Source organism: Linderina pennispora (genome assembly GCF_002104995.1).
Source record: "Linderina pennispora strain ATCC 12442 chromosome Unknown DL89scaffold_8, whole genome shotgun sequence".
Classification (NCBI taxonomy): domain Eukaryota; kingdom Fungi; phylum Kickxellomycota; class Kickxellomycetes; order Kickxellales; family Kickxellaceae; genus Linderina; species Linderina pennispora.
The window spans coordinates 896361-910674 of record NW_024468256.1 but is presented as its reverse complement, the minus strand read 5'-3'; the positions used below and the strand labels follow the sequence as shown (position 1 = coordinate 910674).

Sequence of the window (14314 nt, the reverse complement as noted above, 5' to 3'; positions counted from 1 at the left end):
TTGCAGCTGGCTCCATGTCAACATCCTCGTCATCGTCCTCGTTGATTGAAAATCCTCGCATCTTTGACTCAAGCCCAGTGTCTTGTGACTGGAAATGAGTCGATTCGAATGGCCGATAGTTGCCTGAGGGGTCTGCAGGCCGTAGTCTAGGACCACGGCCAAGGTCAGCATCAGAGGTGTCTACATCCATACTCTGAGCAGCCACCACCGTCGCTGGTACAGGTCGCGAGCGGCCCCCCACAGCCAGCGACTCCAGGCCAAACATGGAGGCGAGTTCGTCGCCTACAGCGCTGCCACCGCTGCTCTCTGTAGCTGTCCGGTGGGCCATGTTTCTGCCCTGTGACACCCAGTCGCCAGGCCTACGATCTCCATGCAGACCGGCAAAGGCAGTTCCACGAAGGCTGTCGTTCTGGTCGCGATTTACAACTGACTCGCCCAGAGAAAGCTCACCCATCGAGCTGGTTGCCTCGTCGGTTTTGCGGGCACGCTCAAGAGGGGTGTCGCTGTCAGCTGTCTTAGCAGTGGCCTCATCAGTGGCCTCATCGCCGTGTCATAAGAATCGGATGTGTGCCTGCTCAGAGACCTTGTCCTGAGCTTACTGACAATCTCAAGCGCCCAGAACGCGTAGACAAACATGCAAGTGTCGACTATACCTAACCCAATGGCAAGGTCTCGCGATGGTCGCCTGCAAAAGAACCCAACTGCTACCGCAAGCCGGCCAGCCGACAGAAACTGTATGCGCCGCCGGTATCTGGGCAGCCCAGCTATCCGGATGCTTGTGCTGAATGCCGCCCTTAGCCACAGTGGGTTCAGTAGGCCGGACAGGAATGTAGCCATGGATATCGCACACCAGCTACCAACACCTGCCATGGTGGATCCAAGTAGCCATGCTGGGTGTCGATGTAGAGCCCCAGTGCTGCTAAGGGACACGCAATGAATCCGAGCAGGGCAAACACGAGCCAGGCCATCGTAACACCCTTTCGTCGCAATGTCGGTTTTGGCCGGATATTTGGCTCATACTTGCGAACCCTCTCCGACTGCCTCAATGAACTGGCCAGCTCCTTCTTCCGTAGCCATGACGCCTGTGACTGCAGTAGATCGTCGACTTTTTCCTGCACTGCTTACATGCGACTGGATACCGTCTGCGCAATGTCCGACTGTAGGCGTCAGCTTCAGCAAGTCTTTGCGCATAGTGAGAGTCGGTCTCTTCAGGCAGTACTCAGAAAGGAGCTGGTACACCCGGCTTTGGTTGCTTTGGCATGTCTTGCAAAATACAACCACAGGGAAACTGCTAGACGGACTCTCAATACCGCTGAGAATACGCAGCTTCCGCTGGCTGCTTCCAGGGACCTCCCTGTACATTTCATCACGGCTGTCGACAATTTCGCCCTCCTTGTTTACCGTGTTTTGTGTGTCGCAGTTGTCGCAATGCCAGTCTGTACCGTGTCACTGTCAGTCTCGGACCGGGGTAATCGCGTCGTTTCATTACAACACCAGCAGGTGACTCTAGCCTGGCGGTCTCCTAGAAATGACCACATTGTTCGCAAAAGGGCATAGTGCAAGGAATGGAAGAGAAGGCAGGAAATATGAGCTCCAGCAGAAAGTAAGCGAATATGTGGGAGCTGAGCACAAAGAGCTGAGTGCCCTCGCCAGGAAACACGAAAACGGTGTCAGCTCCGAGCAAAGCGCGATCCGCAGATCGGCTGATTAGATATTCCGGCAAACAGTCAACAGCCAGCATATTCCATCAGAATCACTGCCACATATGCCTCCAACACGCTCCGCTGTGTCAGCGGTTGATGGCTAGTATTACATATGGATATTGGGTAGAATTGGCATGCAGTATTGAGGTATTGCAAGGGTAAGACAAAAGGGTATTGATTTATATTATGTACACATTGTTGTATTTCAACAAACACAATGAACAAATGGCATCAGTTGAATATGGCCAAATAATTATACTGACACCTACCAACGACACAAGCAAATTTGCTAATATAAAGTTTCAAATATACCCTGGTAAATAGAATATGCATTTCATATTTGTTATCAACATTCTACTGCACTCCAAACTTTTTGTCGCTATACAATGGTTGGAGAAAATTCTGATAGACAATTTTCAGTTGAGGTGATGCTGCACACACTGGTACTAGTGTTCTTCACGGTAATAGCTGTACATACTATTCGACAGATCATCAGTGCGTTCTTCTCGCCTCTTGTACATATCGCTGGTCCATTCCTAAAGCAAATTCTGCAGTTTCTCGCTAAACTACCATTTGTTTCGAGGACACTATCATACACTCTATGTTAGAATCTCATGATCCAATTATTGTGAACTACATAGTCTTTCATCCCATTGTCCCTTTTCTTTTTCTTTTTCTTTTTGGCTCTGCCACCTGAGTGATAGTACAAAATCTCTGTGCTTGCCTCTCCCTTCAAGTATTGGTGTCTCAATTGCAGCCTGCCACACCCAACCAATGCCTTTGGCCCAATCCTGACAGGTTTGTCTCTGAGCACTTCCTTGGAGCATATGGAACTGAAAGGATAAGGATAAGGGTATACCTACATCTAGTTCAGGGGTACGGGTATGCATCGCAAAGAACCTGGCAATGCTCGAGCTCTATACAGCTTTCGCCAATGTCCTACACAGGTATGATTTTCCCTGTCAACCAACATGCCATATGAGCCATACAGACTTGATAATAACAATGTCCTGATTGAGATTGCAACGGAACATTTGGCGTTACTAGTCTTGAAAAGCCCAAATACCGACTGCTGGATTAGAATTACTCTGGCAAAAAGGAAAATGACAGATTGCCTTGTAGTTTTGGACGCACAGCTAACACAAGAGCTTCTAAGGGTTTTATGGCATGCAACAGCTAGCGTAGTGGATACCTTCAAGTGTAAAAAATAATAATATTAATTAGCTTTAACACGAAGGTAAACCATTTGACAGGTCAAAAGAACCAGCGAGAACAGCTGTTCTGATACATCCCGGTTCATTGACAAATGGCCAACGATAGGGCGATGCTTGGTAGGTATGCAGGCAGAACATAGCAACTTTATCGTGGTTCGAGTCTAGTAACTTCCAGGTGGAGCCCATCAGGCTGACACACCAGCAATATTCATTGCCTGTGAAGTCAACAAATTTCCATGCACCGCGAATATAGCCGGACTTTCTTGCAGTAGCAGTTCGTCCAAACCCCTTCATAACCGCAAGACCCATCGATGTACCTACTACAGTGCCAGTGACTGTTGGGTCAGTCCGGCGAGCTATCCACGAGTAGACGCTGAGCCCAGCATTGCTGATGGTGAGAGTGTAAAGAATATGGCTGCTTGCAATCTCGACAACTTTACTCGCATGGCCGGTGGCAACATTAGTTGCATCTGCGGATCCAGGGGCATCGATAAAAGTGAAATGTGAGACACCGTCCATATTGTTAGAATAACAAGGCTAGGAAGCAGTACTATGGATATTGAATTGAGAAACTAGCTGCTTGTTTGGTTGTTCAAGGAACGAAAAGAATCCATCTACTTGTCTGCAATCATATATGTCATGTTGTGCGGTGTTTCTGCGGATATCAAGACTTGGCATGCCAAGATTGAGTAGCAGCATTTAACATTTGGAGCTCTTTTGGAAATATGCCAAGGGTTCTCGCTTGTCAAAAAACAAATGCTCGTCTTAAAAAAACAGCCGTCACACCAAACAAGCCGCTTGGTGCCATACAGCAGTGGCAGTGTAGAAAGGGCCCCACGCGAAGTATCTTGTGAAGGTCCGTAGGTTTGTTCCCACAACCAGTCTTTTTGATATAAAGCTGAGCAGGTATGTGTTAAAGGGAAGCGGCATCCCGTTTCATCACTGCATATCATGCAGAAAGTCACACATCCATTGCAAGCCTACATGTGTACCCGCATGGTCTCAATTTACATGGGTTTATTTGTGCGGTCCCAACCACAACGTCTTGTGCTTGTCTGCCAAACCCTGCACACTCAATGAGCTGGTTTCACTCTTATATGAGGACTCTCGAGCGGCAGCTTGGCACCCAGTGCAGGCGACTGTGCGTTCGTCCACGAAATAAAGGCGTTCCAAAAGATGCTGATAGCGCTGCAGAACGGGACGCGGTAAATTGTTGGAATGAAGGCAAAATTGATCGCCTGCACAGCGGGCCACACGGCGTAGTTTGCAAACAGCGTTGGGCGATAGAGCTCGCCGAGACGGTGCTTGGCCGATCGCCAGCCGTGGCCCTCCATAGCATTCATGGCAATGAAGAAGCCGGCGATGCCGAGCGGGGCGTAGACGAGCTGGTCGGCTGCGACGCGCTTAGCAACAGCGGATGCAAACAGGGTCTTGCTGGTGTCGAGGGCTGGCAGTGGAAACTGGTTGTTCAAAAACAGGTACCACTTGTGCAAGACCGGCGCACATATGGCGCCCCAGGTGACAAAGCGGATTGTGCGCCTGGTATCCAGCAGAACGGAGTGCTCGTTGACTCAGTCCTGTTTTCGATCGACTGAGCCAGCAGATCACCAGCACCACCCAGCACACCGTTGGTCACAGCCAGAGTCAAGATCGGGCGGCGCACGGCCAGGCTGGTCCAGACACGGAACGGTCCCGGCATGGATCGGGACAAATATGGCTACACTATGCAGTATCCGGGTAGAATGGGGCTCTATAGAGATGGCACGTATTATAAAAAGAGTTTGGGCAAAAGAGCTTGGGCAAGAGAGGAATAGACAACAGAAAGTGACGCGGCAGAAAGCCTGGCGCCATGGAACGGTTCGAACGACAGTGCAGTTTTCGATTCCGGGGAGTGACGTTAGCACTACGGATCAGTCACGTATGTGCCGGGGAAAACGCCGGTTACACCGTTCAGACGGCCTGTCCACCAGTCATCCTTGGCCGCGGTGCGCTGCACCAGCTCTATGCGGTCGCCCTCACGGAAACTCAAGTCGCCTTCGGCCTGCGCGGCGTAATCGTAGATAGCCACCACAAACTGGGGGCGAGGCCCCGGACGGGGGACTGGCAGCTGCATGGAGGCGGGTGGAGCCTTTTCGGGCGGCGGAGCCTGGGCATACGGATTCGGAGCAGCCAGCGAGTCATAGGCTGGTGGAGGCATATGGCTGGGCGAAGCAGCAGCGCCAGCAGCAGGCAGCTTCTCCCCCGGTGGGGCCTGGTACGCTGGCGATGCATAGGGCGATGGGCCACCGCCCCAGCCCTGCGGCTTCTCGTTGGGCGGTGGTGCGTTGCCGCTGTGGGAGCTGTAGGGTGAGTCGCGGCCAGTAGAGGTGCCGGCTGGTGGCGGCGAGGAGCCATAGGCAGGCGCTCCGCCAGCAAACATGCTCGATGCGGTGGGGGTGGCCGACTTCTCCTTCTTGCGGAAGGTGCCCTTCAGCGAGCCAACAAAGCCCTTGGGCTTTTCGCCAAGCTTGTACGGCTCGACATGCATGAAGCCCTGGCTCCACAGGTCAATGGACCCCATGGTCTGCTCGGCACGGGGCCACTTTTGCTGCCACCCAACCACAACAGGCGTGGTTAGGTCGAACGCAGGACAGTTACGGGCGGCGGCCGACATCTCGACAAGCAGCTGCGTGTAGAGCTGGTGCTGGATGCGGAAGAACTTGAGGAAGACCGGGTCCATGAATGCCTGGCGCAGATCCAGCAGCTGGGACAACTCGGCCTTGAGCATGTCGTTGTAGTAGTTGTACTGCCGCGAGGCCTCCTGGTACTGGGCGCTGTACTTTTCGTAGCTCTGCTGGTCGGGCAGGCTGCGCTGTCCCTCGAGCCCCTCCTTTGCCTCGTGCTTCTCAACCTGGGCACGGTAGCGGTCGAAATCCACCATCTTGTGGTCGCGCTTCTGCATCACACGGCGCACGTTCTTCATCATGGCCAGCATCTCCTGCACCGGGCCCACCACAGACATGTCCAGCGTCTCTAGTTGCGGGTCAACGCTGGTCTTGATGGCTGTGACGCGGCTGCGGAACTCCTCGGCCACACGCAGCAGCTCTGGTGACGCCCCCTCGTCGATGTAGCTGCCCATGGGCTGGGCTACGCCTTCAGGGTCGGTGGTAATTGGCCGGTAGCTGGCCAGGATCTGCTCCAGGAACGCTATCTGGTACACCAGCGTAGCGCGGATGCTATCGCGGAACTGTGCTGCCTGCAGAAACAGTGTCTTGGCCACTGTCTCCAGGTCGATGAACCGCAGCTTCAGGTCGTCATACTCGGTGTCCACTGTCTTCGTGCCGCGGCCTATCTTGTTCTGTAGCTGGTGGGGCATGCGCTCTAGCGCCTTCTTGAAACCCTTCCAGCTCATCTTTCTAGCAAACAACTGCGAGTAATTTGAATTAGAGAACAGCAAAAAAGAAGCTAAAGAGCCAAGGTGCGGAAAAACCAGCGCTCGTCTCTTCAATGGCAAGGCCCTGAACCCCCGCCGAAAAAACAAGCCAATCAAGGGGTTAGGGGGCGAGGCTGGATACCTGTGCATATCTGCAGGAAACATTGCGGCTGGCCCCTCGGTGCCAAACTTAGTACGACACGTCGTCAATGATGGACTTGGGGACCAGGTATCCGTCAAACGACTCGTAGCCCAGCTCGCGGCCAAAGCCCGAGTTGCGGAATCCGCCAAAGGGCAGGTACGAGAACAGGGCGTTGTAGGTGTTGACCCAGATGGTGCCGCTGCGCAGCTTGCGCGTGAACTTTTTGATGTCCTGGTGGTTGCGCGAGAAAATGCCCGCAGCCAGACCAAACTCGTTCTTGCGCTCGATCTCGATCACCTCGTCGAGGCTGTCGAACGGCTCGAGCACCGACAGCACTGGGCCAAAGATCTCCTCGGTGGCAATGCGGGCGTCGCTCTTGACGTTGTAGAAAATGGTGGGCTTGATCCAGTACCCGCGGTCGAACGCGCGCTCGCCACCGGTCAGCACTGCCGCCTTGTCCTCCTCCTTGCCAATGCGGATGTACTCCATGACCCGGTCGAACTGGCGCTTGTCGATGACGGGGCCCATCACCGTTGTCTCCTTCTGCGGGGCACCCAGCACCATCGACTCGGCGGCCGCCTTGATCTTGGGCATGAACTCGTCGTAGATGTCGCGGTGCACCCACAGGCGCGTCAGCGCGTTGCAGTTCATGCCGGCGTTGCTCATGCATCCGCTGACCACCAGCTGCGCCGTCTTGTCCAGGTCCGCATCGGGCATCACCACGCCCGGCGACTTGCCACCCAACTCCACCGACGTCGAGCGCACATTCTGCGTCGAGGCTGTCGACCGAATCACGTGCTTGCCCGTGGCGACCGAGCCGGTGAAGCCAATCTTGTCGACCAGGTCGTGGTCAACCAGAGCCTGGCCAACCTCCACGCCGCCAGTGACCACGTTGAACACGCCAGGCGGGAACTTGCCTGTCTTTTCAAGCAGGTAGGCAAAGTACTGCGTGGTCAGGGGCGTCTGCGGTCCAGGCTTGAAGACAACTGTGCACCCGGCTGCCAGCGCAGGAGCGACCTTCCAGCCAAGCAGGTTCAGCGGGTAGTTGAAGGCGTTAATGAAGCCGACCACACCGACAGGCACCTTGACCGTGTAGCCCTCAATTGTCTGGTTTGTCTGGTGGCCGATATGGCGGCCCTCAACCTTGTCAGCATAGCCAGCAAAGTGGCGGAACAGGTCGATCGTGTCGTCGACCTCGACGTGCATGTCGCTGATGGGCTTGCCAGTGTTGATGCTTTCGATGAGCTCGAGCTCGGCGCGGTGCTCCTCAATGGCATCGGCAATGGCGATCAGGGCGTCGCGGCGCTCTGCACCAGAGAACTGGTTGGCCCAGGGCCCATCATGGAACGCGTTGTACGCAGCCTGCACCGCTTTGTCCAGATCCTGGGCATTGCACTCGGGCACAACCGCAATCACATCACCCGTGTCCGGGTTCTCCACGTTATGCGTGGCTGTGGACGTCGACTGCACCCACCGGCCATCAATGTAGATGAGCTTCTCGTCAAAGGGAAGCACCGGCAGAGAATACGAGGTCATTGTATGCTGATAAAAGAACTAAAAAGAGTGGGCTGCTGGGTTGAAGTCGAGAGATAAGGAATTCCGAGAATGGAGGATGAAAGACAAAAAGAGGCTGTACCTCTCCCCGCCCTCCTTCTCTTTTATACCCATCCCCTGTTCGGCCGTGGCACGCTACAGGTGCAGAGCCGCGCGTGCTTCAGGCATGCTCCCCCTGCTGGGAAGATGCCCTAATCCGCCAAGGCTGCCAGGGCTGCCAGGGCGACATGCAGCCCGCTGCGCATTCGCTTACACGGCGACAGCTGTGATTTTCTTGAGCGAATCGACTTTGCGGGCGCGGCGTTCTGCCTTGTGGATGAGCCCCTTCCGGATAGCTCGCAGGTCGCTTGCCAGATCAAACACCGCACCCAGTCCATCGCTCAGCGCCTTGTCCTTTAGCTCCTTTTCGTGTTCGGCCCATGGCTCCAGCCCCGCTGCCTCCAGCACCAACGCTGGCGCAACCCCGTCGACTTTTTCCATCAGCCGTAGCAGCTGCTCGCCCACACCCATGATATCCATTCTGATGGCTTGCAGCCGGGTTTGCAGCGCTGCCTGCTCGGCCTCGTTTGCGCCTTCCTGCACGATTTGGCTCATGATCTGCTCGGCCTCGGTTGCCAACTGCTGCGCCTTGGGAATTTCCTGTGAATCAATATAGCCGAGAATGCCTTTGCACTCGGCTAGGTCGCCGAGCAGCGCCCTATACTTTTTTTTGCGCCGCACGCTTGCGTACCGTCCGCACATGGTCGGCCTGCAAATACCGCGACGTCAGCACCACTGCTCCGCCGACCGCGGCCACTGCTGCAATGGCAAGAACTGGAACGCAGATACTCTTTGGGTCGCTGCGCACGCGCTCGACAAAAGACGACATAATGGTGTTATTGCTTGTTCAGTATTATTCAAAAGATAAGGTTGATTTTTGCTATTTCGCCGCTCAGTCTGCCAGACACCAGCTTATTCTGCCTGCCCCAAATATGGTTCATGTTAATCAGTGCTGCGTTTTGTCAGCTGCAGTTTACGTCGAACACGATGTCCTTCTCGTTTACATATACTGAGATGCGCTTTGGGTTTTCAACCTGGTCTACCACTAGATCTGATGGTCGGATAATGCGTCGAGGCTTTTTGAGCTGCTGCAGGAACGACTTTTTCTTCTCTGTCACATGCCCTGGGAGCTTCTCTCCGATCATCTGCGTGCCTATCAGACGGGGTTTCCAATACGCCAAGTTGCATTCGTCTGCAGTCACTACAGGGACGAGCACAATGCCAAAAACAAATGACAATATTGCAGAAGGAAGCATAATCAAGTAAAGATGTCGTCACTACGAGCGGCTGCTTACGGTACAGCTTAAATACAGTCAGAATGGCTTAAAAATAGCATCCTCAATCAACTGGTTATACTGCACGTGGCTACGGCGCAGAACCTCCCAGAAGCCTGCTACTACATATGTCGAGCAGAAGACGATAAATTCTGCCCAAGTAGATATGTAACTGCTCTGGGGTAACTAGATTTCTGGCGCCCGCAATGCGAGCTCGGCTAATTAGTATGGCTTAGACTGTCGATAATGAGGCAAGGAGTCTGCCGCGGGGCGATAGCAACTGCCTGGAAAGTTAAAAAAAGAACTATACTCTTGAGGGTTTGTTCTAGGGGCTTGATCGACGGCGGCGTTACTGCTCTGGCTTGCCATTGCTGGCAGCAGCTGGGCGGTTCTTTGCTTGCTTGCAGTCTGGGTGCCAGCAGAGCCATCGGAGGCACAATCGATAGCGAAATCTTGCAAGAGCCTTGCCTATCCAACACAGCAGGAATATGCCCACAAAGAGAGCTCCATGCAACCCGTCCGTAGGTATTGTATAACGATGTTCATCGCGGAAGGTTGCAGAGAAAAAGTGGGGGTTCATTCCGCTGTCCAAGGCAGGTGACTCTTGCGTAGTCAGACGTATTCATCGAGTAGTTGCCGATGCACATCACTGAGTCGAGCCCCGTATCGAGGCATGGCGCCGCTGGCAGCCACGACGATTAAATAACAGAATCTAGAGGAGGGGTTTGTAGGGAAATCAGAATGCGTGGAGGGGGTGAGGAGAACAAGGATGAATAACATAGGAAGGGATATTTTTATATCTAGGATGTATTGGCCAGCAAACCAATAGATCCTTCTTTGAGCGCTCTTCATAAACCAATGAGACCAGTTGCAGGCTGTGCAGACAGCCTACTATCACCCCTATCGACTTCAGCCTATGGCTCCAAGTCTGTGTGCTGAGGATATAAAAGTTGGGTGATTTGTTTATTACATTAGTGCATCTACGAATTTACTATATCTATGAAATCTAGGATAACTAAGATAAATGGTACTTTGATAGAAGGTTCTGGGTTCGATCTTTTGATTGCTTTAAAGAGATATATCTGTCATCTTATGATCTAAATTGATCAACTATAAAAGAATACTATTTATTAAGTTTACAGAGCAGGTTATCCATATTTTCAATAAGGTTTAAGAGCTTATATTTTCTAACTAACTAAAAATATTCTAGGGGATGGTCAGATATTTTAGGATTATAAAAATATATACAGATAAATATCTAGCAGTCCTATGCTTATGATATAAGTATACATCTATATTGGCCAAACCCTATTTATCACACATTTTGGTATATACTGCTAGTACCTATAGTAGGCTGAATATACTTTTAGTTTATAGCTATTAGAGGTTATTTTTAGAATAATAAATTTTAGTAAATTATAATAAAGTTAGTAGTATAATTAAATAATCATTTATAAAATAGATATTTTATATAAGATATGTTTAGTATATATATTTCAATTATCATACCTAGAATATTTATATATAATTGATTTCTAAGATAATATTAATATATCTATTTTATCTAAACTACTAATAGCATCTTAGAAAAATTCTAGAATGTATAATTTCTATATAGTTGTTTAGCTATATCTATTAAGATATTAACTATTATTACGCAAAGAAAATTAAATATAAATATATAAGGTTTTTTCTTTCTAGATAAAATTATACTTACTGAATTTTTTTAAGGTACTAATAGCAGTTTAGGTAAAAATATTAATTCTACTAAGAGTGCCAGTAGTTATAGTATGCATAGATAATCGATAAGCAGATAAGTATCTCTGAATAACCTCCAATAGGAATATGGATGGAACTGGGGGCGACTGCTGGCCAGCACCACCATCCCAAAAAGTAATAATAACTAATTATTTCACGATATATACTGTACATTTTGAAAATCTCCAAAACTTGTGTGACGATCGGTCCAGATGGATTGGGCACTTCGTGGAGGGTCTTTTAGTGTAGTGGTTTATCACTGCGGGTTTTGATTCCGCCAACCCGAGTTCGAACCTCGGAAAGACCTTTTTTGCAATTTCGCGGTCCTCTTTTGCAATTAATTCTCTCCTCTGCATGGAAGAAAGCAATCGTTCTAAATTTTTTGGCGAGTAGCTTTAAATGGCCAAGGAAAGCTACCTTTTCTCTCTACCTCGACTCTAGCTTTCTCCTCTGCTTGTTTCAGTTTCAAGCGAAGTCTGCGTTTTAGTTCATGCCTCTTATCCTAGTGCAGCTTGCCATTAATGGGGTTTATTTACTGTTTCTATGGATAGCAGTCTTGATGTGGGCCACGATCCTCAACTACGGGCTCTCCTTATCTGCCAAGCCCCACTCCATGAGCGCTCTGTGATCGTTTGCTCCATTACTTCATGCTTGTTCTTTTTTCATACTATCACGGAGATGGTGAACTGTGAGGTGTCGGTTAAGGGCATAGTATTAAAGTATTCAAAAGCGCAGCATTTAGCCATATCAGTCTACAGCCATATCGCTGTCAGTATCCTCTTCAATCTCCATTTCCTCGTCACTTCCATCAACTTCTGGCTCCAGTGACGCACGATTGGATGAAGGATGGTAGCTGCTGGAGTACTGGTCTAACTCTATGGCTGGTAATTCCTCTCTAGAAATGGAGGCTTGGTGAGGAGAGCTCGGATTTGATGGCTTGCTGCTCACATCCCCTTGATATTTCAGCTCACCTGGGGTTCGAGGATGCTGGTCCATTTGGGCATGCTGTTCCTTGCTGAAATCCAACAGTCCGCCTAGCAAAACCGTGCCTTGGATGTTTGTAGATAACTCCAGTGCCAGTGCCAAGAGATCAGTGGTGACTGGGTCACCAGGTCGCGAGGAGAGAATATCGTGGTACAAATCGATGGAGCGGTCGAGGTCGCGGCTGGCACTGACAGAGTCGCTTTGGTCGAGTAGGGATATTGCACGAGAGTGTAGGGTGAACGCAGTCGATAGTGCAATTTCGGGGTTAGATGGCATACATTTTGCCGATGCGTCGAGGCACAGCAGTGCGGCATCAAGTCGATCCATGCGACGCAAAGCATTGCCCAGGTTGGCCATGGGCAGAGAATATGCAGCCTGAGCATCTGGCGCTCGTGACCAGCGCGTAGTGTGCTTCTGCGACGGAGCGAATGCCGATTGCAGCATATGTTGCTGGTTAGTGTTGATATGCAGAGCATGGAGTGCCATAGCAAAGAGCAGCTTTGCTGTACTAAATTCGCTGCGCGCGTAGTATAGGACACCAATATCGTTGAGCAGCTGTGGGTCAGTCATGGCTGATGCTGAGTGACTAATACGATTGGATTCGGACTGCTTATGGCTGGTGTTCTCGCACCAGGCTAGGATCTGGTCATCATGGATGGCGTCAACGACCGGCATCCATAGAGAGAGACAGTCGCGGATGCAGAATCCACTCAGGCAGCGCATACTGGCATCAAAACATGACTCGGCCATGGTTAGGTCACCCATTTGTAGGTAAACACTGCCAAGATTTGCCAGTGGTGCGTGTGCAGCCCGACTGCCACGCTCTGGCATCTGCAGTACCCGTGCACTTCTAAATGCCACGTGCTTGCTAGGTGTCCCGTGCGACGACTTTGCTGTCGATCCAGAGTCGCGGCCACCGCCGTGAACAACACCTTCGAATCCACACAGACCGACAGCCGTGTGCAGAGCACGTGTTGCCGATTCCCACTCTCCAGCAAGCACGAACGTATGGGCAAAAGCAACCCATGCCGAAACACTGCGCGGTGAGACAAGGGTCGTTTTGGTAAGCCACCGGCGGGCTTCAGAGAGCGCATGCTCAGCTTCAGGTGTCAGCGGCTGACCACGACGCAGCGAGGTCCCACCATCGCTGTTAGATCCAGATATGCCCAGGCGAGCTGCGGACGTCAGAATCCCACCAAAGGACGTATGTGACTGCCCCCAGTCGGCTTGGGCAGAGGCTGGGGCTGTTAGAATCGATGCTGTCACCAAGTAGTAGCAACCGATCGCAAACCATGCCAAGGAGGCGCCGATGAACTCATCTTGGGTTGGGCTACCGATCGACTGGGCGCTGGTCGTTGAGAACGTATCCATTGTGGAGACAGACGTGTCATTGGTAACTGGCGTCATATGCGATGGCCCCAGTGCGCATGGATATGTTGCCAGCACAGGTGGTCCTGGCCGTGTCCAAGTTGGTAGTCCCCACAGTCCTTTCCAAGCAGCAGCGGTAGCGGCAGAGGAAAACTGGGCCGCTGGCTGCATTGATCTACTAGCCCTTTGGGATGTGGCACTTCCGCCGGCATTTAGGCGTGAGGGGGTTTCGGGAATAAGTAGACCACGGGCGCCTGACCGGATGCGACTGACGCCAGACGCGGATGCGCCAATCGAGTGCCTGATATTGGATGCAGAGCAAGTCGACCTGGGGGTCGACATCACCGAGCCACTGCTACCGGGGATCCCAGCCATGCCCCCTGCAAACAAGTCATTGGCAGTGTCGGCTGGCTCAACGTCAATTCGCTTGATCGACGAGATGCCGAATTCCTCAGCCAGCTCGTGTGCGATCCGGAACAGCGGCGTCTCTGGCATGTAGTGCTGTGAGTGCACTGATATGGATTGCGGTTGTACCGGGGTCCGGGATACGGCGAATCTCCAAAACACGCACGGTGTACGTGAGACAGTCGCGAGCGCGGCCGAGTGACAGCAGTCGTGACGCCTGGATTGCCAGCAGACTAGGATCTTGCACTAGACATGGGTAGCTCTTTAACAAGCTGGCCGTTGCCTCGACTGTCTGCTCATTCGTAGCATATGTAGTCATGGTTGCCAGACAGTACTGCTTAAAGAACTGCCCAACTCCCTCAGATCCAGCACAATGCGAGGTCCAATCTAGGCTCGCAATCAAGCTAAGCTCTTCCTTGCATGTCAGCAGGCCGTGCTCTCTCAGCCCTGACCAGGCCTCC

At 51.8% G+C, this 14314-nt stretch overlaps 7 protein-coding genes and 1 non-coding gene across 8 annotated transcripts; 1 reads left to right on the top strand and 7 right to left on the bottom strand.

Moving 5' to 3' along the window:
• Positions 1 to 22: 22 nt before the first annotated feature.
• On the bottom strand, positions 23 to 968 carry DL89DRAFT_258350 (uncharacterized protein; the record flags this gene model as incomplete). Its single annotated transcript, XM_040885604.1, has 3 exons — positions 23 to 510; positions 600 to 653; positions 851 to 968. Coding segments are annotated over 3 exons (660 nt in total), but the record flags the coding sequence as incomplete, so codon positions are not given.
• Positions 969 to 2929: 1961 nt separating this feature from the next.
• Positions 2930 to 3494, bottom strand: DL89DRAFT_284590 (uncharacterized protein; the record flags this gene model as incomplete). Its single annotated transcript, XM_040889791.1, has 1 exon — positions 2930 to 3494. Exon 1 carries the CDS (start codon positions 3434 to 3436, stop codon positions 2930 to 2932), a length of 507 nt encoding a protein of 168 aa, XP_040743045.1. The 5' UTR covers positions 3437 to 3494.
• A 496-nt stretch (positions 3495 to 3990) lies between these two features.
• On the bottom strand, positions 3991 to 4616 carry DL89DRAFT_258348 (uncharacterized protein; the record flags this gene model as incomplete). Its single annotated transcript, XM_040885603.1, has 2 exons — positions 3991 to 4377; positions 4422 to 4616. The coding sequence occupies 2 exons, from the start codon at positions 4614 to 4616 to the stop codon at positions 3991 to 3993; spliced, it is 582 nt and encodes a 193-aa protein (XP_040743044.1).
• Positions 4617 to 4820: 204 nt separating this feature from the next.
• Positions 4821 to 6308, bottom strand: DL89DRAFT_224241 (uncharacterized protein; the record flags this gene model as incomplete). The annotated part of the gene is made up of 1 exon (XM_040884678.1): positions 4821 to 6308. One exon carries the CDS (start codon positions 6306 to 6308, stop codon positions 4821 to 4823), a length of 1488 nt encoding a protein of 495 aa, XP_040743043.1.
• A 118-nt stretch (positions 6309 to 6426) lies between these two features.
• On the bottom strand, positions 6427 to 8104 carry DL89DRAFT_174619 (aldehyde dehydrogenase). The gene has a single exon (XM_040883847.1). It carries the CDS (start codon positions 8005 to 8007, stop codon positions 6520 to 6522), a length of 1488 nt encoding a protein of 495 aa, XP_040743042.1. The 5' UTR covers positions 8008 to 8104; the 3' UTR covers positions 6427 to 6519.
• Position 8105: 1 nt separating this feature from the next.
• On the bottom strand, positions 8106 to 8885 carry DL89DRAFT_174612 (uncharacterized protein). Its single transcript, XM_040883846.1, has one exon. It carries the CDS (start codon positions 8764 to 8766, stop codon positions 8275 to 8277), a length of 492 nt encoding a protein of 163 aa, XP_040743041.1. The 5' UTR covers positions 8767 to 8885; the 3' UTR covers positions 8106 to 8274.
• A 2445-nt stretch (positions 8886 to 11330) lies between these two features.
• Positions 11331 to 11403, top strand: DL89DRAFT_t98. Its single transcript has one exon. It is a non-coding gene; the product is annotated as a tRNA-Gln (tRNA).
• A 397-nt stretch (positions 11404 to 11800) lies between these two features.
• DL89DRAFT_174572 (uncharacterized protein) lies at positions 11801 to 14057 on the bottom strand. Its single transcript, XM_040883845.1, has one exon. The coding sequence runs from the start codon at positions 13941 to 13943 to the stop codon at positions 11844 to 11846; it is 2100 nt and encodes a 699-aa protein (XP_040743040.1). The 5' UTR covers positions 13944 to 14057; the 3' UTR covers positions 11801 to 11843.
• Between the last annotated feature and the right edge of the window lie 257 nt (positions 14058 to 14314).